Source organism: Phalacrocorax carbo, chromosome Z (genome assembly GCF_963921805.1).
Source record: "Phalacrocorax carbo chromosome Z, bPhaCar2.1, whole genome shotgun sequence".
Lineage (NCBI taxonomy): Eukaryota > Metazoa > Chordata > Aves > Suliformes > Phalacrocoracidae > Phalacrocorax > Phalacrocorax carbo.
The window spans coordinates 62,586,619-62,613,259 of record NC_087548.1 but is presented as its reverse complement, the minus strand read 5'-3'; the positions used below and the strand labels follow the sequence as shown (position 1 = coordinate 62,613,259).

General features: G+C 40.9%; 1 protein-coding gene and 1 long non-coding RNA gene across 7 annotated transcripts in view; one reads left to right on the top strand and one right to left on the bottom strand.

The window, feature by feature from the left end:
• MCC (MCC regulator of WNT signaling pathway) overlaps positions 1-26,020 on the top strand; it is a 237,752-nt gene extending 211,732 nt beyond the window's left edge. For all 6 annotated transcript variants that reach the window (XM_064438842.1, XM_064438844.1, XM_064438843.1 and 3 more), the window contains 4 exons: positions 5,477-5,683; positions 6,654-6,751; positions 21,335-21,457; positions 22,502-26,020. In XM_064438842.1, coding sequence (XP_064294912.1) covers positions 5,477-5,683; positions 6,654-6,751; positions 21,335-21,457; positions 22,502-22,682 — 609 coding nt within the window. In that variant the 3' untranslated portion in view covers positions 22,683-26,020. The remainder of the gene's footprint in view (positions 1-5,476; positions 5,684-6,653; positions 6,752-21,334; positions 21,458-22,501) is intronic.
• Positions 973-13,389, bottom strand: LOC135310612 (uncharacterized). Its single transcript, XR_010370680.1, has 3 exons — positions 13,122-13,389; positions 5,288-5,512; positions 973-2,773 (listed from the first exon to the last, which is right to left on the bottom strand). It is a non-coding gene; the product is annotated as an uncharacterized LOC135310612 (long non-coding RNA).
• Positions 26,021-26,641: the final 621 nt, after the last annotated feature.

Below are 26,641 nucleotides of genomic sequence, written 5' to 3'. Positions count from 1 at the left end.
TGTGTAATCACTTGCTGTAACTGATGTTTTCAGAGAAAATTCTGGTCCCTCAGGACTGGTTTATAAGTCCAGTTCTAAAGACGTGATCTAGAAAAACTGACCTTTATTGACCAGGTATAGAGCTTGCATCAATTTAAATCTGACATCTGTATTGACTTTGAGAGAGGTGAACTAAAACATAGGAACATATTAAAGGCAATACAAGCACATATCTGTATTTAGAAATTGTCTGGGTTTGGTTCAGTTTAAATAAGTTTAATTTCTGCTTGTTAGCAAGTCCTATTTTAATCAACTAATGGCAGACATGTTGGATGATGGTATCATGTGGGACAGAAAATCCTAATAGTTTCATAAGCTTCCAAAGGTATAGATTTTTGTTCAGATGTTCTAATGCTGGCTAACTGATAGCTTAGTAATGATAATTGTGTTCTTAGTGGTGCTGCCTTTCGATGATGATAAATATGAGTTTGCAATAACGCATTCAATATTTGCAGTTCAGAAAAAAAGATTGACTGCTACCAGTCAGAAGGTTTAAAGTTATGTTACTTGTTTGAATATATTGTGGCCAACAGCAATATAGTCCCCATAAGTAAAGCATGCAAGATGTACTGGAAGGCATTTGTAGATAATTAGGTGTATATTTCAGATATCACATTTCCTTCTCTTTTGTGTCCAGATCTTCCCTGAAATCTCTATTACACCATTTGTACCTCTATCTTTAAATTGACTGGTAAAGGCAAAATGCAGAGCTGTCCCTTGTGATTGGTGCCCTTGCATTCCCTGACCTGGGAGGAACATGAACAGTTGCATATCATAATTTTTGGCAAAGTTTTGAGTGCTGGTAATCCTTCAGTTCGCTAAAGAACTCTTATCTTTTGGCTGGACCTAGCACGTTAGGTTTTCACTGCAGGAATTGTCCCTAGAAGAAGAAGAAAACCTTTCTTTTTGGTTGGTTTGCGTGCAGTGCATATGTGCTGAAGTCACCCTCAGTCGTTTCTGGTACAGAGAAATGGACAGTACTGTTATTCATTATAATGTGTTGTATTTTGCTGAAATTCACAACTGCAGAAAATCCTTAGGTTTCTGAAAGGGATATGATGAAAACTTGAATTTGTCAAAGCTTGGAATGAATTTGTTGGTAAGTGCTCTCCTGCTACAGAAATTGAAAACTCCTGCCTTTCTTCTATGCATAAAGCATTACAAAAGGTACAGCTGCACTCTGTGGGCTTTGGTCCCAAGAGAATGTGCTACCTTATTAGCATCCATGATTGTTGCTCAGGTCTGTGTTGCACCTTGCTCATATGTTCAGCAAGCTATCAAATAGCAGAACCTAAGGGCAGGACTCTTGGATATCTTGGATTTCTGAGTGTATTGTTGGCATCTGTTATTTGGAATATGTACCTTGTATAGCACGGCGCATGCATCTGCCTTCTGAGACAACTGAGGAATTTAAATTTCCTTACGATATTTCACTTAACTTGAAGCAGATGAACTCATCTGTGCTGCAGAGGACTTAATAATGTAGCAGTTCTTAATTTGTTCCACACACACACACACATTCTTAACAAGAATTGCACAGCTTGACTGAGCTACTCAAGGACTTCCTGCATTGCTGGGTCTTCTGGCCTAGTGCTGGTCTTCCTGAAACCTTTATCTATGTTGGAATCTCTGCTGCATCTTCTGGCACCTTTCATTTATGACTCCCAGTGAAAACTGATCACCACATCAGTTATATTGCTTCTTGCATGTATGTGTTATGCTTATAATGTTACGAAAATGTCTTTATACCATTAGTTCTTCATTATTGATGAAAATCATCCATAAAAAGATGGTCTGGGGATGGTCTCTCTGTGCCCTGTTTTGTTCTGGGTTTTTACTGGTCCAGAGTATAAGACTTAGTGGCCCACTGGTACTTCTGTAAAATGCAGTTCTTTGCTTCAAGCAATAATTAACCATGTTCCCAAATATATTCTCACCTGCAGTTTGTCATCATTCAGTGGTCTTGCTTTGGGGTCAGTTGTTGTCATGCCCCAGTTAGCAAGGAGATTACTTCTGATGGATGTAAATAATTCTTGGTTTACAGCCTTTCTGCATTTCAAAGGACTTAATCGAGATAAGCAGTCTCAGCTTCTACACTGATATTTTTTCCTCTTTTGTGTACAGGTGGTGATAATATTGCTCACAATGTGCTTTGAGACTACAGTCTCCTTACAGAAAATGTTAAGAATCCTGTTGTCCAACTTTGTTACAGCATTTCATGCTCTTATAGATGTATATTGTAAAATACAGTTAACTAGGGCATGGCATTTATCTGCTCTGATATTTGTTTTACTTCTGAAGGCTAGTATGTTCCACCTTGTGTACTGTGATCCTCCTGGACTTTTTGCCACATAAGAGTCCTTGCTGTTTTATTCTTCTGACATGACCACATCCAACACAAATTTTAATTTTGAGGATGCTGTGGTGTTTCTGATTAAATTGAGTCAGGAGTATTTAACTTCCAGTCAAGTTTTCACCCAAATTCAGAATTACAATTTGACTGCAAGTAGAAAATATTCATCAATATTCAATTAATTTGTCCTGAAATGACCGCCAGCTTTGGTGCTCGAAGCTTCTGATTTTGTATGGGTTGTAAAGACTTCTGGAGTCAACTGGAAGGGTGACCATTTGCTACATCCTCCATCAGGGTTTTATTTTGTAAATGCCGCTTGTGCTTTGGGCCCACACTCTGAAGAAGCAGGTATGTTAAACTGCAAAATGTTTCATCAGCATCCTGTAATTAGACAAAAAAGGGGATAGTAAATATACAAAGGTGGTGTTGTAATTTAAATTAAATTTAGAAGCTGTCTTTGGAAAACACCGTTTCATGGAAGAAATTACTGCAAATGTAAAGACTAATTAACTCTCAGTCAACCTAAGCTACTTAAATTTTCCCACATGAAATGTTACTGTTGCCACCCCGCCTCACAGATTGTGTGTGCCCATACCAGAATCCTCAACAGTAGTTTTAACATTTCCATTCCTTCCTGTTCCTTCCCTGGGAGCTTCTGCAAGACACTGACGAAAAGTTCTTCCACTTTTGCCCTGCTTTGTCTTTGATTCTCTACTTCAAACTCACACTGCCTTGACATAAGAAAACTAAATTACGGGGGTGCTTTTGGAGTCCATGATATGTCTTCTGGGTCAGGATGCAAACTTGTGAATTCATATTTGATGATCTAAGCTTACCATCTTCATAAACAAAGGAGTTAACCATTCATCCTCAAATTTATTTTGCGCTAGGATATGTAGTACAAACAAACATCCAGTCTTTAAGGTAAAAAGTGACGGGAAAAATCAGTTCCACAGATTCGTTGTTTCAGTGGTTAAATTCACCTTTTTCTTTTAGGAAGGAAATGTCCCTTATTTCTAGGCTGAATTTGCCTAGCTTCAACATCCAGCCTGGGAAGATCTTGTCATGACCCCTCCCACTCAGATAGCCCTCTGTCAAGAGTATCTTCTGTTCATATAAGGGCCAAAATACTCTGCTCAAATTACTTCTCAGATTTCACTAAGCAGGCTAAGTAGATTAATGGCTTTAGAAATAGAGGCTTAAGAAGCTGAATGCATACACTTAAGTATACCAGACAGTCCAGTTCAACTCCTATAACTAAATTTCTCCATCATTATTTATCATTATTATTTACATTTTTACTGTTGGCAAAGGATACCAATGGTAAGTTTGCCTAACAACTAAATTTCTATAAACCACATTGAATGAAACTGATTGTGCTTCTAACTTTCAGTTCACAAACAAGTAGATGAATAAATGAATGATTTTAAATCTCATACAAACTTTTTCAAGCCTGAGGGCTTTTAGAAAATGGATCTTATTTTTACGTGGTTGGTGATTCTGAATAAGCCAATGGTTACCTGTGATTACTATATGCTGGCTATAACTGTGGTACACCTGTGTACACTGCTTACATTACAGCAAATTTTTGGTAGGAACATAGATTCTCTTCTACAGAAAGAATTTAGTCTAAATATGTGCCAATATTTGTGTTTGTATAATCTTTGTTAATAATGGATATAACACAAAAAGCATTATTTTTGAAGAATAAGGTAAGTTACGTCTGATAATTTTGGGACTAGAATATGGGGTTTTTGTTTAAAAAAATTAAGAAATAGTTATTTGTTACTAGGCTGGCCACACAACAAGAAACTTCTATCTTTCAGAGAAGTTTCCACTGTGAACAAGTCTATAATGAACCACAATACAGAATATGGCTGCATGAACTCGGTATTCACCCATGAGGTGACCTAGGGCACGGCAGCCTCAACAGTGAGAACATTAATCTGGTTTGGGTTGGGGTTTTTTAATTTTTATTTTGGTGATCTTTGGTTTGTTTGGTGGCATTTTTTTGACACATAATGTAAATTATGTTTTAGGACTATCTCTTTAAATGCTTTGTGGATGCTGGGTTTCCCTAGGTTCAGAAAACAACTAGCTATTTTGTGGAAGAAACTTTTCTGAAGTGTTGTTAAGCACAAAGAGCCTTCTGGTTCAGGATACTCATTACCTGCTTTTCATGGAAGCTGGGAGCAAGTGCTGAAAGAAGGGTCACTGCACTCATGCCTTGTTCTTAAACTTCTGCCCAGCCACTGTCAGAGCAGATGTTAAAGCAAAGATCCATCCCCAAATAGCAGTTGTTGTGTTACAATGGCTGACAGCTCTGTCGTAAATATCAGAGTGGGAGAAGAATTACACACAAGAAGTAGCTCTCAGAATTGAGCTTCTTTGTATGAAGTACCAGCATCCATCTTCTGTGGATCACATTTATGGAGGAATATAAGCGAGTGCAATTTTGTCAATCTCCAGTTGTGTGTAACTGGGATTCTGGCCATCTGGAAGAGGGAAATTCAAAAAGGACATCCAATGGTGCCATACCCAGTTACCTTTTTTGACTAACACTTTCTAGCACAGAGGCTGGTATTATGAGGCAGAAATACGTGATCTGTGTTTGCTGTCCTAGTCCCTCAAACCTATCCCACTGTAATGAGATAAACCAACTCTAATTCTTATGTATCGGAAATTGGAATTTGGCATTTGGGGAGCTGTTTGTCAAGGAAGTCAGACACTCCTGTTTTTAGGGCAGTGGTCTCTGAAGGACAAGGTAGAACAAAAGAAATGTCAGCAGCTGTGGCAACCCTCTCAGATCCCTGATTCTGTAGTTTCAGCACCACATTAGCTGCTCTGTTGCCTCTGAGCTTATTTCTGAGGCTGATTAAGGGATGTCATACTCACTTAATCTCAAGATATACTGGTCCTTTGACAAATATACTGTGGGATTATAAAAAGCCTTCTGGATGCTGGTAATTTTCTCCATGAAAAGAATGCTCAAGTAACAGGGGTGGGCGAAAACCTTGTTTAAGCTTGTCTTCCTTTAGGTATGTAGTCCCATGAAGCAGCATGCTGATAACATTTCTTCAACAGGAGGAGATGGCAGAGCTTAAGGCACAGCTTTACCTGCTGGAGAAGGAGAAGAAGGCATTGGAACTGAAACTGAGCACTCGAGAGGCCCAGGAGCAGGCCTACCTTGTCCATATTGAGCACTTGAAGTCTGAAGTGGAAGAGCAAAAAGAGCAGAGAATGAGGTCTCTCAGCTCAACCAGCAGTGGAAGAGAAGACAAACCGGGCAAGGTCAGGAGTCAAGTTTCCAAAATTGGTGTTTGCACAATTTATTGTACCCCTCCCTTCCTTATAGCAGTCTTTTGCACATTAATCATTCTCCTTTGTCTATATGTACATCTTTTCTCTCTTCTCCAGTTGTTAGGTTGTTCTTTCCACACTATGATTAACAAGCACTTTGCAGAATTCCTGTTCAGCTTGGGCTAAAATAAGGTTGTCATTTTGGGGAGGAGTACAACAAAGCCCTTCTTGCCAAATATACAAACTACTATGGTTGAATATGTTGTGTTTTGCCTGTGGCCACCCAATGGAAACACTGGAAGAGAATCTTAGCAAAATGTTACCCTCTCCCTACTCCAAACACAAAATATGAAAAAATAAAGCTCATTTCTGTGAAGCAGTTGGACCATTGTAATGACAGCCCCTTTTTACAGGTCAGACAGTTTGTAATGATTTGAGAATGAAGAGTTTTCCTCCCTTATACAATGCAAAATAAACATAATTCTTCATTTACATTAATAATTTGATGAAGAAATAGTGATACCTAGAAAAACTTTAATCCTGTTATTTTACTGCTGTGTTCCCAGAAAACCTCAGTAATATGTTTAAAAACAAAATCCAGAGCTAGTGTATAACTGGGTCTTTCTTATTTGTTTCTGGCAAAGCATCACTCGAATTGTTTGATCTGGTGCTTTCTTGTTTCAAGTGTGGTGTCAAAAATAATATAAGGCACCGGCAGTTATGCACACTATAGCAGAATTCTGCAAAGCAGTGAGCTGTGGTGGTTTAGGAAACATTTAGAAGGAATTGTGAAATGTTAACCCCCTAGTCCATTTCTTGGTATGTTGATACAGTCCCGTGTTATTGTGACATTGTGATGTTTATTTCACCTGTGAAATAGCTGTGAACTAAGAGGTTTTCAGAGTTCTCCCATTAAGATGGTAAGTAACTTCAAATTAGATGGCCTTTCCTCTTTCCTCAGGAATGCAGTGATGACACTGCAACAACATTAACACTACCTGAGCTGAGACCATACAACGAGAGTGAACTGACTGCTGAACTGACAAACGCACTCAGGCGGTAAGTAACTTCCTTCACAAGAAAAATTACTTGTTCTGTAGGTCGAGGGTGCAGGTCAGTTCTGAGCCTTCACTCTTACCCTCAAGTGATTTTAAGAGTGATCACAGATTTCTCCTGTGAGAAGTAAAAAGCCTGACGTTCTTCTACCTTCCTGTCTCTTGCTGTTATTCAGCTGATGAAATTCCTCACATGGTGCTTAGCTCCATTCTCCTTGAGGTTGTCTAAAATTCAGATTAACTGTATCCCTAAGAAACCCTCAAAATGCCAGGAATGTCAACATTCAGGCAAGAATATGAGTAAAAAAACAGTGACATGACTGCTTGAGGGCATGCAGAAAACATGTAGTGAAGACAGGATTTGAAGTGTGATCTTTGATTAAGGCTGGTCGCAGATTAGATCTTGGGTAGGACTTACAGGAGTGGGAATTGCAGTGATTTTGATGACTCAGATGCTGCATTTGCCTTCTGAGTATGTAAGTAGAGCCACAGTTCAATTATGAATTACATTTTCGCGTGAAGCATTAGCTTTCCAATGAGGGAGAAAATTGATGTCTTGGCAAACTGCTTTTATCAACAGCCAGGTTTTAAGCCAAAACTTCCAGTACAGCTATACTTTAACTAGATATTTGTACAGCACTTTTCACTGCACCAGCTATGTGGTAAACTTCATGGCAAAGATATTAACTGTTTTGATAGTTGTTTCAGTACTTGTTCCACCTTTTCTAAGGCATGGCTATCTAATACCTAATCTGGTTATTGTATTTAGAACATATCCAAAATGCTACTAAGAATTTTGGCTAAGAGGAGTGTATTTTGCTTTTCTGGTGTTTGCACCCTCCTTAATGGTGGAATATCCTCTCAGGCAGCTGTGGTGTTTCATTCCTGAAGTGTGTTTTTCATAGGTGGAACTTGTAGTGTGCCTAGAGACACTTAAGCCTGAAAGGCATTATGTAAAAATGTAAGATCGTTACCACTGCAGAATCAATACATCTCATACCATTTGCTTAATAGTCTGGCAGTTGCTGAGTATTTAGTTTGCTTGATGCAGGAAACAAAATTCTGTGGTTAAAATAATCAAAACTCTCATTTGTGTGTGGGTGGATAAAACCCATCAACAAAGTCATTTGCATAAACATTGCACAGAGCCAGTGGCCTCCCCCACGCCCCCCCACTCTCCAGTCCTGGTGTGAGCAGCTCCGCTGGCATTTTCTGTCTTCCATCAAGCTGCAGCTTTTTCCTGCTCTTGTTATTTGCTCCTGGATTTTGAGAAGATGCCAGTGACCTTAGTTAGCAGAGGCTTGAGTACAGTCATGAAATGTGGTTTGCTGACAACACAGAGAAAAAACTTTATCTACTAGGCCTTAAGTTGATTAGCATGGATTTCCAGCCAGGGGCCTAGCAAGTACAGTTTGTCAGGCAGAAATGGGGAAGAAAAATAATCGGATTAAACTGTACATAAATTTTGGAGTAAAGATTCTCTGTGTAATGGAAATACGACTGTACTAAATGTGATTGCTACTGCCACTGGGGCTCAAGCACAGTTCCCACAAGCTATGTGGACAGGGTATTTTTCTCCCTAATCAGTGTGCCAGCCAAATCAGGCTGAATGCCTGGTCTCTTTATCCTGAAGTCTTCTCTCTGAGAGTCTGTAGGAGGTCTACCTCACACATGGAGAAAGCTTATTGCAACCTGTTCAGCCACAGCTACGCTAAAAAATACCAGCAGTTTCTAACTATCATCCTGGATGAATGGAGCCTCAGATATCACAATGAAATTTATACCATCATGGATCCCCAGAAGAGTTTTGAAAATAATTGAAGAGCATTTTCCTCTCTGCAAGTGCTACAACAATGCAGAATGGTCTGAAGTGGCTGTGATATATTTATGAGATAAAGTGGATTTAACTCTTTGCACTTAGCATGTGCCGATCTCTTGATGTTCTTCCCGCTTGTTTGGCAAAAAAAGTGCAGGCACTGTGTGTGAACCAGGAGAGATCCTGGTGGCTTCCCCTATCACCTTCCTCACCCACCGAGGAAGTACGACCAGAATTCAAAGTCAAAAATATTTTGCCCAGTAACCCTAGGGGGTAGGAGGGAGATGTGAAACAAGTGAATATTGCACACTGAATCTGTTCTCTAAAGGTGATATTGAAATGTCAATGTTCAGGAGTATTTCAGTGCTGGTTGCAATTAGTGCACACATGCAGCAATTGGACATATCCATTGTTACTGCAGGCAGTAGACACTGATGCAGGGGACAGCAGCTGCAAGGATGGGGCAAAAATTCATTTGGTTTTGAGTCTTTCTGTTTGTCAGAGAATGTGACATCAATTGGCAGCCCTGCTTGCTGACCCCTCCCTATCCTGTCTTCACAGAGGTGAAAGCCCTGTCAGATCCCCTCTCTGCTGCTTTCCCATTCTGTCCTTCTGTTGCTGCAGAACCGTCAGGTTGTTCTCAGCTAATTGAAACAGAGTGAAACCCAAATAAAACAGCAGGATACAGTTACGGTTTGGATTTTGGTGTGGTTTTGGAAGCATTTATTTATTCATAGTCTGCAAATGGCTTTGCAGCAGAGCAGTCTCATCAACAGAGGTAGCCTGTCTTCTCTTGGCAGATGTGGATTTTCTTGTAAATCTGGAATCTGTGAATATCTATGAATAATTCCTCTTCAGGGTCTTCTGTCGGAGTGTCCTTTAAGTCTTTCCTACTTGAATAGACCTGTTCAATAATTTGGAGGCAATCACGTTGTAACACTTCCTCCCTTCTGGACACAGGATCTAGAAACATTGCAGGGTTAAGGGCAGTAGTTGTCTTCATTTCCATGTAGTCTTTTTCTAAGAGCACCACCTGGTATTTTAGCATCCTGCTTGGGGATATACCAGTGGCCACCCTTTTGTTCCAGTATGGAAACAAACATGTGAGGTACGTAGACAGTCATTTTCTTTCCCGTAGTTAATATCAAGGGTTCTTGGATTAACAGAACAGTGGCAGCCACAGACCTAGACACCCTGGCCATCCTCTGCTGACATTATCAAGCTGTTCAGAAAAATATCCTACAGCCTTTTTTCAAGATCCCAGTTTCTAAGTTATTACTCCCAGAGCTTCATGGAGTCTCTCGTATACAAAAAGTTCAAAGGGTGTAGTTAAATCAGGCAAGCCCAGGGCTGGATCAGTCATCAAAGCCTTCTTGAGGGTTTGAAAGGCAGATATGAACTCAGACCTCCACTGCAGTATTTCCTTTGATTCCTTGAGGTTTTCATAGAATGGTCTCACAATTAACCCATAATTAGGGATCCACAGTCGGCACCACCTGGCCATTCCCTAGGAGGCATGTAATTCCCACACCAGCCACTGGTTCTGGTGTTTGGAGAATTGCTTCCTTCCATTCTGTTCCCAGGTCCTGCTGTCCTAGTGAAATGGTGAATCCTAGGTATAGAACCCGGGTCTTTGCTATCTGCACCTTCTTGGATACTCGGTAGCTGGCTTGTCCTAGAAAATTTAACAGGCTAACAGTTATTTGAATGCACTCCTCCTGCGAGGGGGCAGCTATCAGAATGTCATCCACATGTTGGAGGAGAGCTATATTCTCATTCTCCTTCTTTCCGTACTTCTAGCTCCTTTGCCAATTGATTTCCAAACAAGGTAGGGCTATTCTTAAACCCTTGTGGTAACACAGTCTGAGTTGTGTCTTTCTTCCTGTGCTTGGACTTTCTCATTCAAATGCAAAAAGTGCTTGACTATCCAGCTTGAGAGGTATGCAGAAGAAAGCATCCTTCAAATCTAATACCATGAACTATTTATAATTTTCTTTGATCGTTGTTAATAGAGTATACAGATTAGCTGCTACTGGGTGTATATCTTGCACTATCTGATTAATGGCTCTGAGATCTTGTACTAATCTGTACTCCTCCAACTGGGGTTTCTTTACTGGCAAAATGGGAATGTTGTAAATTGGTTTACACTCTATCAACAGTTTATATTGTATAAACTTATTAATCAAGTTCTCCAGTTCCCTCCTTACTTCTGATTTTAAAGGGTAGTGTTTCTGCCTTACCAGTTGGGCATCAGCTTTCAGTTGTATCCTTACTGGTTCTGCTGCTTTTGATCTCCCTGGAATATTGGTGGCCCAGACTAGTGGCGTGACTGCATTTTCCACCTCCACTGGAATCTCGTTCTCCACCTTTGGCTGCTGTAACATAAAAACCCGGGCCTCCAGAGCTTTACTGTCTGGAATGTGTACCTGTATTTGTCCATTATCAAAAGTAATTTCAGCCTCCAATTTGCTTAGTATGTCCCTGCCTAGTAAAGGCATTGGGCACTCTGACATATACAGAAACTGATGTGTCCACTACTTTTTACCTATTTTGAATTTCAGGGGTTGGAAGAATGTTCAGTTTTCCCCCTTCCCTGTGGCACCAACTACATTCACAGTGTTTTGACTAAAAACCCCTTTACAGGTATTTAAAACAAAATATGCAGCTCTGGTGTCTACTAGGAAATCCACTTTTTCATTCCCCAGCATCAGGGTAGCTTAGCTGGGGCTTAGCTGGGGATGAGCCTCCCAGTCCTTTCATGCTTCATCTAGAGTTAATAGCCTAGCAGCCTGTTCAGGAATTGCTCCACCAACTTGATTTCCCCACAGTCATTCCCCTTTCCAGTGTCCCCTTTCCTTACAAATAGCACATTGATCCTTATCCAGAGGTTGGTGCTGGAATCCACTCCTCACACCTCCCTGGCCTCAGCCTCTATGCCCTTGTTCCCTGTGATCCATGTCCAGTCAATGCAGCAATCAACTCCCTTTTCTGACCCCTTTCTACAGTCTCTCAGTAATTATACACTTTCCAATGCAAGTTCCAGCAACTTGTTAAGATTCCTAAAATCTTCCCCCTCCAATCTCTGAAGTTTCTTTTGAGAGTCTGGTGCAGACTGTCCTACAAATGAAGTTACCAACTGCAAAGCACCTCCCTCTTTCTCTGGGTCCGAATTTGTATACGTCCTAGCCACAGACATTAATTGCTCATAGAACTCAGAGGGAGGTTCGTCCTTCCCTTGTATCACCTGATCTAGTTTAGACAGTTTCAGAGTTTTAGGGATAGCATACTTTATTCCAAACATCACCAACCTTTGGTATTTAGTTAATAATTCTCTTTGAGCTAGGTTATTAGGATCCCATTGGGGATCCACAGATAGAAAACGATCATTTACAGTTCCTGGATGGGAGCTTTGGGCATGTATCCTTTCAGCCTCCTCCTTTGCCTTATCCAAGACCATAGTTCTCTCATCCAAAGTTAACAAAGTGTCCAATACTACCTGTATACCATTCCAGTCTGGATCTTCGGTTCTAACTATAGTTTCAAATGTTTTTCCTACTTTTTCCAGGTCCTCCCTATATATCGCAGCTAACTCCTTCCAAGATCTTAAATCTGTCACTGAAAATGGAACCCTGACAGTGACCAGCCTGTCATTCCCAACTGCTTGCCAGAGAGGGGCTTGGAGTGCCTCCTCCCTTTCCAAATCATGGTATCCCATTCCCCTTCTAGTTCACCCTGCAACAGGGCTAAAATCCCCTTCCTTTTCTGAATTTAACTTGTCCGCCTCCCCTCTGCTCCTTTCTTGCCATGGCGATATGGTCTCCTTTGCCCTGGGGCCACCAATAGCTCTACCTCCTCCTCTGGTCTCCCATATTTGATGCAACGTTTCCCAATACTACAACCTGAACAGCACCTCCTAGGCTTTCTCCCCTGATCCTTTTCTAAAGCGAAAACCATAGGATCATTAGGCACTAAAAAACAATCCTTCTGCCATTCCGGGTGATTTTACAATGTAAATAACAAATTGTCACAAGGCCCTCTGTACCATTTCCCTTCCCACTGGCAAAACAACATTAATTGCAATAGGGCATTATACTTTAAAATTCCATTCTTAGGCCATTTCTCTTCATCTTCCAAAGTATACGTCAGCCGCCAATGATTACAATATTCAATTAATAGTTTCCTTGTGAGGGGATCACACCCCACCTCCTTCCAATGCTTCAATAAACACCCTAAAGGTGATTTCTTTAAATTTCCTCCCTCAACTGATTTGAACCCATCCTAGTTCCAATTTCTTCTCAAACAAACCCTAATTATAATTTCTACTTTAAAAAACCTTAGTTCCAGTTTCTGCTTAAACAAAACTGTAGTTCCAATAAACAGACCATAATTTCCAGTTTATCACAGACTGTTAGTTCTGGTGGGACTCAAACCCACAACCAGAAAACATACTTTGCAAAATTCTTTTCTGTTAATAATTGACCAAAACCAGTACTATAAACACCAGTACTTAAAATCGAATTATAATTACACATTTCCAATTAAATAAACATTCCCTTACCACATGGGCAGACCTTTGGCTGATACGTGAGGCACTCACACCAGCAAGTGCTTAATTCCTTGACCTCGCTGGGACTCAGATACAGTGCCAGGACTTGAACCCAGACCCTTGGCTGGCATTCCCAGCATCCCCGTAGTAATGTGCAAGCAACCCTTCCCTTACCCGGGTCCTCCTTTATTTCCCTTTATAACTCAATCTGGCAGGAGATTACTCTGCCGATTTACAGATGGGTTTACCCTCAGTAATGCTCAAGAGGAGTGGTGGGGGAAAGTCCTTCTGTCCCTCAGTTGAGTCAGTGGTTGCAATCTCCCGCTGCCAGAATTACCTTTCCCCTAGTTTCCATACTTCGACACCTTCTGGGCCAAGATGTTCCCTGCTATCAATGTTGACTGATTTGTGGCCTTCCCTTATCTTCACACCCTTCTTTGGAGCAGGATATTTTCACTGTTAGTCCCTGAAGTTCTACTAATTTGTGTTCTTTTAGGAGGTTCTTGTCAACAGGGCATTCATTGCTAATAGCCTCTTGTCTGGCCTAAACATTATTTATTATCTTGTTAAAATTCTCATGGATTAGTTTCTACTCCTGACTATGATGCCTTCTTACCTACTAATAACTCCTGCACTATTCCATTTAATCCAAGCATAATAAACATATATATATATATATACACACACACATGTGTGAGATAACATTTAGAGAAACTTTAATAAGCATTAAAATATTTGGGCAGGAAGGATCTGACAATAATAGGTAAAGGCCATGGCAGGCAAAACACTCTGTAACTAGACCGACTGTTCAGACCTCAGCTGGGTCATCGGTTGGCACAAAATTACGATCTCTGATGGCTGTGCAGGGTTAAGTGAATTCTGTCAGTCTAGACATGTTTCAGTATCTCCCTTGCAAAAGGGTGACTTTCCACCTGGCAACACAACAAAGAAGCTACATTTTTACCACTCTAATGACTTTTGAACTGAGATATAACCTGGTAAATGATGCTACTAATTGGGAAGTTGCCATGGAGAGAGAAAAGGGTGGTAAACAATAGGACCAGCAAATAATTTTTTTTCTCTTAACAAAAAGTACATTTAGCACAGAGCTACGGTCCTGCCTCTCTGGAAGTGGGAAACTGCAAGTATTTCTAGTAGGACATAGAAAATTCATCCTGCTGCAATAGCTTCCATGTGTCTATTGAGACACAGTCATGTTCTTTGCAGTCTTGTGTCCTTATGCCTGTCAAAAGACCACAACCCTGTGCTGTGCCAAACTTCTTGTTTTGAGAGAGCAACCGTTTCAACAGAAAGCTGTGCCAAGGCATGGCAGAGACTATTTCCTGACAGAGTGTCAGCCAGAGAGAAATCAAGCCACCTTCCTTTATTTTAGACTTCCACAAACTTCATGCAACAACATATTAGCTTGGCATGTTTTCGAGGGCCACCCTTATTTTCATGATAGCAGAATCCAGTAGTAGGTAGAAGCATCTCTGAAATTCTGGCCTATCTTAAACATCAGTAAGGCTAAGTCTTGGAAATGAAAGGAGAAATGCCTAGAACACACCATATTTTAATGATTCGGTTTTAAAATGGTGTTTAAGAATCAAATCAGTAAAATCCTCGTTCTGTGTGGCCAAAGTACAGCATGAACAAACAGTGAATAAAACTGGGGGGAGGGAGGCAGGGGTTGGTATTCGAGAGCTACTAATGAGTTTTTCCAGTGCATCATCAGCTGCTTTTTGTCAGTTACCTCTGCGTATTTCTGTTCTCTCATTATCACATCCATTAAATGAGGCGATACACAGTTCTGAGACATTTGAAAGCCAGAGACTGTCATGGGTTGCAGTCGTTGCAAGTTTCAGGGATGTCTGTCTTTTTTATGACTGTGCAGTATCCTGCTGTGGTTTCCCTTGGCTGCCTGAGGGGTTCAAGAGGCATGGCCTGTCTCTGGAAATGCCCCCAGAGAGCCTCACTGAGAGAAACCTCGCAAGAAGAGAAATGACTCATGGTGATATAAGGGACAGATTCCTCAGAAGTGCCTTCGGTAGCTATTTTTTCTATATGCATCACAGATGACCATCCTTCTTATTTTTCTCTATTTTTGACATGGAATAAGTAGTTCTCCTTACCACTGCATGGTTATCTGAGCTGCTGTGCACTTGGATATAATCGTCACAGGGAGCTCCAAATAGCTCCAGGTTTGGAGAGCTTCCAGGCTGGGTTGGCAAAACTGGGTGGGAGGTTTGAGCAGTGAGTGTGGCAGGCATGCTGCTGCCTCCCTTCAGGCCTGTTCTCCCTTTTTGCTGCCAGTCTGTTGTTTCCAAGACCGCACCTGGACTGTCTCCCTACTGCCAGTGGTGTAGCACATGCCTGTGGTACTGTCTGGTTTTTGAAATCTGCTCTAAGCATCTGACAAACAAACAAACAAAAAAGCAGTACAGTATCTGACACCAGCAAGGCATTTTTAAATGCACTCTCTGTCTTCTCTGTGATCAGAAAAGGCTACCTTTGCAGAGGTAGCAGGCAGCATGGGTGTTCTTAAGCCCACTGGTGCCTGAGGAGGTGAGACGTGGCATTTGAAGAGGGTGATTTTAAGACTCTTGGCATTTCCATACTGTTGTTTTGTTGCCTCTTTAAAAAGTTCTATTACATATTAGTTGTTTTCCTTAGCAGGGCAACTCAGACCAGTGAGAGAGGCATGCGTTTGAATTGGGTTGGGGATTCTGCCTGCCAATCTGACATAAGGTATAAGTTTAAACTGCTGATGAAAAGATAATTTATCTGCATTCCTTTTAAATGTCCAGCTGTTAGGTCCTGAGAGGAGTCAAATGCCTACAAAAAACAATCACATGTCACCCTGTTCAGCTGGAACTGGAAAAGGCAGGGGAGTGAGGGAACGTTCCAGGCTTAAAACAACTGGAGGATATTTAGGAAAGGGATTAGGAGTAAAGTGTGGGATGGAAGGTGTGTGCTTCCCCTTCAAAGCAGAGACCGTGCAGAAAGCTAGGGGCCATGGAAGGAGGTGCTCCTCCTCCTTTCCCTTCTCAAACCCCACGTGCCAGGGGGCTGGCCAGCCTGCATCGGTACCCATGCCCAGGAAACCTCTGTCCCCCTGGCCTGGCTGCTGCATCAGGACTTTGGGTATGTGAAGCTCAGGGGCAGATGCTGAGCTGAAGCTAATGGTGCCCCTCCAACAGGGAAGATAGAATTTGAAGGGGTCTGCTTCTCGCAGGCAATGCTCCCTGGTGGGTAAAGGATGTTCCTGGGGGTGGGAAGATGTAGGATAATCAGGCCCCAAAGGCCCTGACTCCTCTGCCTGGCTCTGGGAAATTTTTTACCTCCCAGTCTGGAGAGAGCTCGTTACTCCTCTTTTGCTCCAGATTTGGCAAGAGCTGTGGGTGCCCTTGACCCCAGGGCAGAGGGGTGATAGCTTGTGCTTTCACAAGAGGAGGAGTTAGATGGGTACACTCCAAGCCAGGGGCAGAAAAATCAACTTTCTGCATGCCAGGGAAGAGCAGCTTCCTGTTTGCAGCACTGGGGAATTCTCGGTGAAATGAGCAAGTGCAGGAAAATCCGCCTGGGAAGACTTCTGGCATATGAAACCTGCACATGTCTGGAAAAGCCCAGACAGGAGGGAAAATATAAGGTGCTCAAGACCTTGCTTACATTATTCTGGGCCAAACATGGTGTCATTGTGTGGAGGCCAAACTGACAGAAATTGTAGAAATGTGCCTGATGTTACATAGTTTCCTTTACAGCTCTGGCAGTATTCCCCACTCTCTGCAGCAGTAGCCTTGAAACCAGAGAAAACGTTAGGCCCTGTCCCCTTGCCTTCCTATTCAAACTATCCTGTAGGTCTGAAACAAAAAGCCCTTGAAAACTGCTTAGCAACTGCCTGCTGAGTGTTTTGATTGTGAAAATACAAAACAAAAGTCTTTGTAACTAGCATGTTGGGTGTTTCACTGAAAATAGTGGTTTTTAGCAGATGCAGGAATAGGCCATAGGCCTCTGAATACACTTATTCTGATCTTTTCCTTGGAAAGGGAGCAGTCAGGGATTTCCCCAGCTGACTTCTTGAGTGCCCCACAGCAGAGAGCCCTTGTGTTGGAAGCAAGCCATGCCCTCAGATCATAAGCTTGTTCCCTCTTCTGGGAATACATGCTCGTCTTCTCTGTTTGCACAAGGTGCCACGGCTGTGTGCTCTGCAGCTCCAGCGTCAGTAGCCAGCTGGAAGAGGAACTGTTGGAAGCAAAAGCTGTGCTGACTTCTGCAGTTCGATTGAGTTGGGGGCTCACAGAAATTGTGTGCTCCTAAAAATACTTGCTTCTTCTTCCCTCTTCCCATCAAAATACATACATAAATACTTTCTCAGGATCTGTACTGGTACAGGCCTGGGGCATGACAGCAGTGTGAGTTTGGCACATAAGTTTCTGTGTGAATTTGCTTTTCAGACTCTGGAAGACTATCTGGCAACAGAAGGCCATGCCACAGCCATGCAACGATCCCTACCGGGAGGATGTTCATATGGTTGTCACATCAAATGCAGTTCCATCACTGGTTCACAGCTTTGACATGTTCTTATCCTAGGAAAATGTGGCATATGACTAGGACTATTATTTTAAAATATTCTGTCTTGGTAAGCCTGTAGTGGCTGATTCTTCATATGCTGCTGATTTATAATAGCAATCAGGAAAGTGAAGCAGTGCTAGAAATCTCGTAAAGACAGCTAACCCTGTAATGCATTAAAGGAATCCAAACAGCCCCATGGGATTCATTATTACTCCAGTGCACAGCCCAACTAAGCAATCAGTTTTGGAGGGACACACATACGGACAATTCTTTCTCGCCAAACTGAGATAATTAGTGATAGAAATGGAGAGAAGTGGGATGAGTTAGCATTATGAGCCATGGGATTTTTACGAAGGGGTAGAGTATTTGCTGGCCAGCCAGTAAGGTACAGCTCTGAGGTCTCTCATCTGCTGCTAAAATAGAAAGTACAGCACTCTGGGGAAAACCTTACATGTTTTTTGCATGTAATAGTCATTAACCAAGTGTATATGCATCTCCATTTCCCAGACTCAAACAAGGTATTTACTGTGCCTTCACTCTTGCTGCTATGCCTGTCTACTCAGGTGTTACTTGTTCTGAGAAATGCATCTTGAAGTAAAGATATTTAGGCATGTTTTAAATTGGGAACAGTAAATATAAAAATAGATCACTACATGTTGTTTTGTAAGATTTTGGGACATTTCAGCACATGCAATCAAACCACCCATTGCTTTTGCAGAGATTAAGGTGGGAGTAGGCACTAGCTAGTGCTGTTTTCACTGACTTAAAGACATCAAGAAAAGCCAAAAGTACTGTGTGGATCTTCTCAGCTCAAGGAATCCATGTGTTTTACTGGTGTAAACGTAGATTTAAGGCATCTAGAGATTTGAAGGATTACCTACTGTTACCTATTTAGCTAGATGATTCAGAACTAGCATCTGAAGATTGTTTAACTAGCCTGTGGAGGCCCAGGGTGCTTACCACTCTGCTGGCTCTGTATCTTTGGCAAGCAGCAAGACAAGGATGTTATAGGCCAAATATAAAAACATACTTCTTGATGTTTAGCTGAGTTCAGACAGAACATGACTGGTTGAAAGGTGTGAGTGCAAAAACAGACAAAAGGTGATGTAATATTTTTATCAGGTAACAGTCACCATAGTAACAAAACTTTACCATGCATGACAAGTTTGTCCAAGTCAGTCCACTGTGTTTCTTTTCCATAGAGCTTTTGTTACAGCAGGTGTGTTAAGGACTTCAGCTGCAGTAAACTGTGGCTCTTTCCCATGGGGCTGTGTGTAGTGTTTTCTTGCACGTAACATTAAATCAATCTCACATGATTTTTAGTTTTCTCTCCCCATCCAAATACCACAAGTGTTTATTCCATTGGACTTGCTGTTCATGCTGGATCACAGTGCTGGACACAGTGCTACTGAGCCTTCCCCAGAGCCTCTGGCTGTGGTGTCCTTTGAAGCAGACAAGCACCAGATTTACCTTACTCTGTTCTGTCATATCAGTAATGCCACACAAATGTTAGTTAATGGGTCTGGCCTCTGCCAGGTCTGATCTTTTCTAATGCTTCTTCTGTTGCGAGTAGAAACTGGGTTTTTTTTGTTCCTGTTTTCTTTAAAGAACACAGGTTTTGACTGTAGACTGTGCTGAGTCTTTCTGACTGTTAAGATAGGATATGAAAATAAAATTTATATTTGGGGTGGGTGGCAGTGAGCTTTCAACAGCTGGGGAAAAAGATTGCGTAATTTGAAATCTGAGAGTATGTTACTTCAGTGAAAGGACGCATAAAGATTACTGGTGATTCTTCATCAACAAGGCCCCTCTTATGTCCTTTTTAATTTGGGCAGTAAACCAGCGTCTGCAGTGTGTGGGGATAAACTGCTAACTTGGAATATTTCCCCGGCTGACTTTGTCAAAGCCCTTCTGTTGCTGAAGCCGGGCACAGTGAAACATGCCACATGTGCTCTCCTTGTCTCTGGTTATAAAATGCTGCCGTTGCCAGGCCAGCCTCGGAACTGCGGCCTGGGGAGCTGGGTTGTGAGGAGCGTCCCTGTGGTCTGCGCAGAGCTGAGGAAGCTTTCACAAACTCTAGGGTATTCATTCCTATGTGGCTCCGTGGACTTAGGTGGGAGCTAGTTGTAGTCTTGTTACTGAGATGAAATCCAATTTACTCAACAGCACGACAACAAAAACAGGCGGGAAAAGCAAAGCACTGCAAAGGAGTTCTAGGCAGCAAAGCATGGACAAATTTTATCCATACGTGCAAAGTTCCCAAGTGTGAGGTTCGACACTAAAATCTTAACTTTGCCCCTGTTTAGCCCAGATCCATGTCATTCTTATCTCCCCCCCTTTTTTTTTTTATTTTCAAACCTGAAGTTTTTCTCTCTGGGCTGTATATGCGATGAGGATGGGTCACAGAGGAAGACTCCTAGGTCACCACATCAGCACCCCTGCACAAAAGGTGGGACAGTCTTTATGCCTGCATAGGAGCAGGCTGTGGGCAGACATTGGCTCTCTAGCAGGGAACTCCCCAGGAATAAGCTGGGAAATGCTTTTTAAAGCCAGCTTAAACCCCAAGCTGTAATGCGTAGTCCTCCCCAGAACTTCTCCCTTGCTTGCTTTTTCCCCCCACTCATAGAGATATTTGTAATGTAAAAATATTATAAGGCATCTTACTTCCATTTTGGCATGCTTCATGTAATTAGGTTTTGGTTCATAACTAGTAAGTAAGTATTGGTGACTGTATCAGCATTTTAAACCTCACTACTGTGGATTATTTGAATCGAAAAGAGTACCTCAAAAAAGAAAATGCTTGTGCTCTCTCTTCTGTATTTCTTCTGCTTGCTCTTTTCTGCCTTTCTTGTTCTTCTTCTGTTTCCCACTGCCACATGGACTGGACTTACTGGCTGCTAAAAAAACCTAGTGATCCACTATAATACAGACTGTAGTATAAATTACTCGGGTAAATTTGAGGCAGTAACTGAAATCAATGGAATTATACTCAGGGTGGTGAAACACAGGCCCAGGTTGCCTAGAGAGGTAGCGGAGGCCCCATCCCTGGAAACATTCAAGGTCAGGCTGGACGGGGCTCTGGGCAACCTGATCTAGTTGAAGATGTCCCTGGTCACTGCAGGGGGAGTGGTTTAAATGACCTTTAAAGGTCCCTTCCAACCCAAACCATTCTATGATTCGATAGTAATTTCTGAGTAAAAGAAACTTGTTTAGTAAACTGTCTTTAACAGCAGTCCTTGTATGCTATTTTTAATTAAAATTCCTGTATGATCACAATGATGTTTGATTTCCCTTGGTAGTTTTCTTTTCTCTCTCATTCAAGACACAATGGGTGGCATGTGCCAGGTATTAATTTTTAATTATGTATCTTTGTGATTATTTCTTAGTTTGATTCAATACACTAGTCACTAGTGAAGTTTGTTTTCTCTTTTATTTGCTGCATCTCTGATCCTATGTTCTAAAATGGTGAATGTTACAAAAATCGTTTGTGGAAAAGTTTAATGTAAGAACTACCACCTGTATTATCCAAGTAGTTGTAAGGAAAATATTTTTGGCTTGTCAATCCAGCAGAGGACAACCATTCATGCACTTGCAAACCGAAGTGTTATTTCACTTTTGAAAATGGTTTTCTCCCTCCTTTTCCCCTGATCCAGGGAGAAGAAACTGAAAGCTAGAGTGCAAGAGTTAGTGAGTGCTTTGGAGAGACTCACAAAGAGCAGTGAAATCAGACATCAGCAGTCTGCAGAATTTGTTAACGACCTTAAAAGGGCAAACAGGTAAAGGATCTACCAGCAGAGGGATGCATGACTGATCTTTTTTTTTTTTTTTTTTTTTGCCATGTTGTGGTAACACACTGTAATCCTCCCCCTACCGTAACGAGCGGTTTCTGCATCCTGGCATTAACCTTAAGGTTAGAGATAGGGGAGGTATAGACCTCCAGTGCAGGACACTGAAAACTACATAGCTAAGAAGAGTGGGGGAAATAGGTTAATTTTAACTGAGTTACTAGTAAATGCATTATTATTAAAACAAACCAAAACCTCCGTTTAGTCAGATTTATTAATCTGTTATTTTGTTAGAATTGTTCCCTTTTCTTTGGCTCCAGCCTCTTTACTAATAAACTGGCTTCGATAATCACACTTAAGTTTTATTGCTCACTCAGATTTTATTTGCACTGTATTTGGATGGACTGCGAATATGGAGGACTGTAGCTGCCCTTCCTGCAAGGACCCTATTGCTGACAATATAGTTTTCATTGATAAATTATCCTTGAAAGCCCTTGTGGTGAGGAGCAGTACCCATCTAAGGCTTTCCTACCGAGTCAAGGTGGAGGCACAAAAGATACTTAGCAGGACCTAGTCAGAACAAGATGCCATCCTCTGAATATAACTGTTACTTTTTAAATGGAAAATGCAAGATTAGTGGATTGTAATTACAAAATCGATTTTGTAAGCAGATTCTGGCCATGCAATGTTTTTGTAAATCATCACATGTTTAATGTTGTGGTACACAGACTCACAAACAGTGCTCTGCAAAGCCATCATCAGCAATCTCTAGCTGGCTCTTTGAACCACGTTTAAAAATGTTTTCAGTAACTTGTTTACTGGTGAAGGTGTGCGTGTGCCCCAGAAAAGATACAGAGATTGCCATTGATCTGGGTTTGGATCTAATGTGCTTTAAAGTACTAGTAAATTTTAGGAAGATGATCAGTACCCAAACTTTGGAGTTCCCTGAAGGGGGGGTTTTGGGGTGGATTTTTGTAGCACCTGCTATGAAAAAGCCTTTTTGAATGACCTTGTATTGCCTTGTATTTCTAACAGCAACTTGGTAGCGGCTTATGAAAAAGCAAAGAAGAAGCATCAAAATAAGCTGAAGAAGCTGGAATCGCAAATGATGGCCATGGTGGAGAGACATGAAACTCAAGTAAGAATGCTCAAACAAAGAATAGCTTTACTAGAAGAAGAGAACTCTAGACCACACGCCAATGAAACTTCACTTTAAATGCATCTCTTTCAAAGACGCTTAGTGCCATTACAAATTTCTTTTGGAGGCTAACTTTTAGGTAGCTTCAAACACTAAAAGCTCTGACTGTCAATGCTGACACATTTAAGCACCTTCTCTGGGATACCAGAGAGGTGCCATGGGGATAATATAAGTAAGTGTTAACCTTAAGGACTGTTTTGTAATGTAAAATGGCAGTGCCTGAATTATCATGCTATAATTATGTATGTTGTCTGTGTCGTTATGTCTATATTCATACAGCTTCTTTTCCATTTTATGTATGTCCCATGGGTGACAGTGTCACAGCAAAATAATTCACATTAAGAGGTTTTAATTTGGGGAGTTTGGAGATAATTTGAGAGTTTTCCCAATACCTGAGCTCCCTCTGCACTGTATTGTACCCTCAAGACCTGCTGCTGTGGTTAAATCAACTACATAGGCAGCTGCAGAGTGAGGAGGTGATAGGCTGGCTTGGTTTGGGTTGGGTTTTTTTGCACCATGCTTGCAGTACTGTCAGTCATAGTGCAGACCAGGTAGGAAAACTCCTGTTGCTTTGGAAAAAAACCCAAGAAACCCTAGTTGCACCTCAAAACTATGATAATGGTGTATTTCTTAGAGTTTGTAAGAGGACTCAAGGCTGTGAGTTTCACCATGCCAGATAGACAGTTTGTGCCAAGGTTGGGTAAGAAATTATAGGAGACCTCCTGGTATTTGTATTGCATGGTGTTTGCAATTATTTTGTGAAGCAGTTGATTTTTTTTTCTTGTTAATACATTATAGCCAAGGTTTTCTTTAAGAAGCTGGGCCATTTTTGTCATGCATATAGTGCTTATTACAGCTTTCTGTGATCAAGAGGTAGAGTGTCTTCTGTTTATACTTGTTTTGACCAAAAAAGGTACTTATTATGAATGTACCTGTTTAATATTGAATACATAGGCACAAAACTATAAACATGTAGGTGTATGGATATACAGCCACAAACAGAATGTGAATGGTGAAGTCTTCATACAGCTTCTTAGGTTAGTTTTTGTTACTGCTAACAACCGCCTCTCTTGTTTAAGTCACATTATGTTGCCATTTTAGCAAACTGACTAAATTGTAAAGGTTGGCCTATTGTGTTAATGAACGTTAAGCAAAGCATGGCAATCAGGTTGAGCTCTCTAGGAGCAAAATACAGGGCTCTGCCATAGTACCTGCTTCATTCAGAATTTGCTTTGACTGAGTACATAAAACAGCTTCCATGTTTGTGTTTTTACCATGCCAAACTATAGTCCATTAACTTCTTTAGCCTGTTACTGTGTTACACCTCTACTTCATATTTTTCAGGCCCCGTTTGCAGGTGAATCTGATTTCAGCAGTTGTCAATCCTTTTTGCTTTACATGTCGAGTTGCACCTCAAGTTTTATTAGCGTATTTAGAATTACGATAACTTCTTTCCTTTATTCTTCCAAGTTCTAGTACTAAGGAAATATTTTTAGAGGACTTGAACCATTTTTGTCTACTCTTTAAGCTAGGTAGCCAAAATAGTTCTGGGAATTTTTGTTCAGAAGATGGCATTATTGTTAAGTCTTGGTTACATCTGAAACTACCAGTTGGTGTTTGTGACATCTGTTATTACTGTAGCTGCTTTCCTCTTCTTAGGGTAGTGATTCCTACTTCTCTAGAGTGTGGTACAGCAGCTACAAAGCCAACATCATGTGTGATTGATTGCAAAAACAGCAAGTTAAAACAATGCTGAGTCCAAAATTAAGTTGGAGGTAGTGATACCCTGGGATTGGTTTTCATAACTCCTTTTTCACAAGATAACTGCATGTCTTAATTTATAACGCAGCTGGAACTTTTTGCAAACCAGCCTGTTGAGGGAGCAGGTACACTGATTTCTTACTGTCTTTAGGGTTTTGTTAAGTATCTGTCTATCTCTGGTGTTTCCCTTTTATGGCAAAGTTTCTCACCAACAGGAATGTGGGGTTTTGCCATAAGTGCCAGTGGTAGCTGATTGCACTTGTTTCTGAAGAAACACAAAGAAAATTATCCACTGTGTACTGTGGCAAAAATTGAGTTACAGTTTAGTCTTCTTGCATCTGAAACACCCATGTAATTTGTGGTCATCTCAAACTGTCCCTGTGAAATACCTTTCACTTAGGGTGACTGGAAAACACTGATGCACCGGATTTCCTCTTATGCGCAGTCTTTTCTGTTTCTTGTTAGCTAGAGAAGTTGTTAAACATAATACAATGACGCTTAAAGCATTTGAATTGAAAACTGTCTTTAAAGGAAAGATACAAATTAAGAAAATGTAAAATGCACCTGGGTTTAAATGTATAAAAAGCTGCAGTGTCCCTCAGTGCCTTTTTCAAGCCTAACAACTTGCTGATTCTGCATAAAGCGAACATTGATTTACCGGTCATCTTCCCTACCAACTGTGCTCTAAAAGTGTTTTAGCATAAATTATAAATAATCAGTAAGTGTAAGCCACACCCCCTTTCTTCTCATAGGGCTTATAGATGAAAAAGCAAGACTGGTATCATACAGCCTCAGCAGTAGCTATAGTTTGCCAGATCACCAGTTACTGTGCCTAAGGAAGCAGCTACTACTCCATCTGTTGGGATACTAGAAAAGACCAACAGGGAAGTGGTTAAATGTTTACTGTTAGTGTGAAAACTGTTTCGTATTAACAATTAGCTGCAGTTCCAGTGTACCTGTTAAAATGGCACCAACCCTGAGGATAATGCCAAAAGACTAATTCCTTTTATGCAACTGTTTGAAATAGCAGCACACCAGCCTGTATACAAGTGTGCAGATCACCCTGAGTCACAGCAACCTAACGCACTTAACACTGGTTGTGGAAATAATACATTTGCAAAGCAAGAAAAATAGATGGTTCTTACCAGCAGAACCGACATTGTACACTCATTAGTCTTAGGGTGTGATTTTTATTTTCTAAGTCACCAGAGTGCATGAAACTCTTATTTCACAGTGTATTCTGAAAAAAAGTACTTTTTTTTTTCCTAACTAAATATATGAATCTTCACCAGCTTGAATGTACTGTTAGCTATTGCAAAGCACATGTGACTAAGTTTGCATTAATGTCAGTATTATTCTACTGGTTTTACTAGTATTTTCTCCTTTAGTACTGTACCACACAGTGTAATTTTAGAAATCTTCACCTGACTGTAGCTTAAATGTGTTGCTGCTTTTTAGTTTCCTAGCTGCTGTAAAATAGCTGTTTATTCTTTATTTGATATAGAATTATAAAAACTGCATTTATTTATACAGAGACATTTATAATACTTATTTTACAAATGTTCTTATATTCTGATTAAATTTCTAATGCTGTTTCTTTGCCTTGGATTGCTTTACTATACTGTGTCATCTTACTGTTGAATGGGTCTGCTTAAAGGTACCACAAAGACTTTCTCCAAGATAAGGTGTTGAGGGAGATGGTATGACAGAGTCAGGAAAGTTCCCATAACAGGGGCATGAAAAGTTGTTAAGAACTCACTGGAGACCTGAGCACAGGTTTTAGCTGAGCTCACAAACATTAGCACTTGCCCCAAACCCTCTACAGCTTCAGTGAACATTTTATAGAAATGGAAGGGCACGTATGAAACCATTTCCACACATCCAGTTCTTTTAATAAGTTATATGGACAAAAAAACCCAGAAAATCACTATTTCAGAAACACTTCAAAAACACTGAATGAAGTTCATGTAATTCTTTTTTCCAGTACATTGAACACCTTTTAAAAGCATTTTTTTTGTTGTTGTTGTTTGATAGGCCCCTCATCCACCTTTACAATTGACTTTAAAAAAATAATACTTTTTCTCCTGGCACTATATATAATCACCACTGCTGACTGGCTTAAGGCAACATTTAAACATCCTACAGTGAAAGGATAACCTGTATGAGCAGTCCAGGCTTTACATTTTACACTGAACAGCAATGCTTATATTCATACT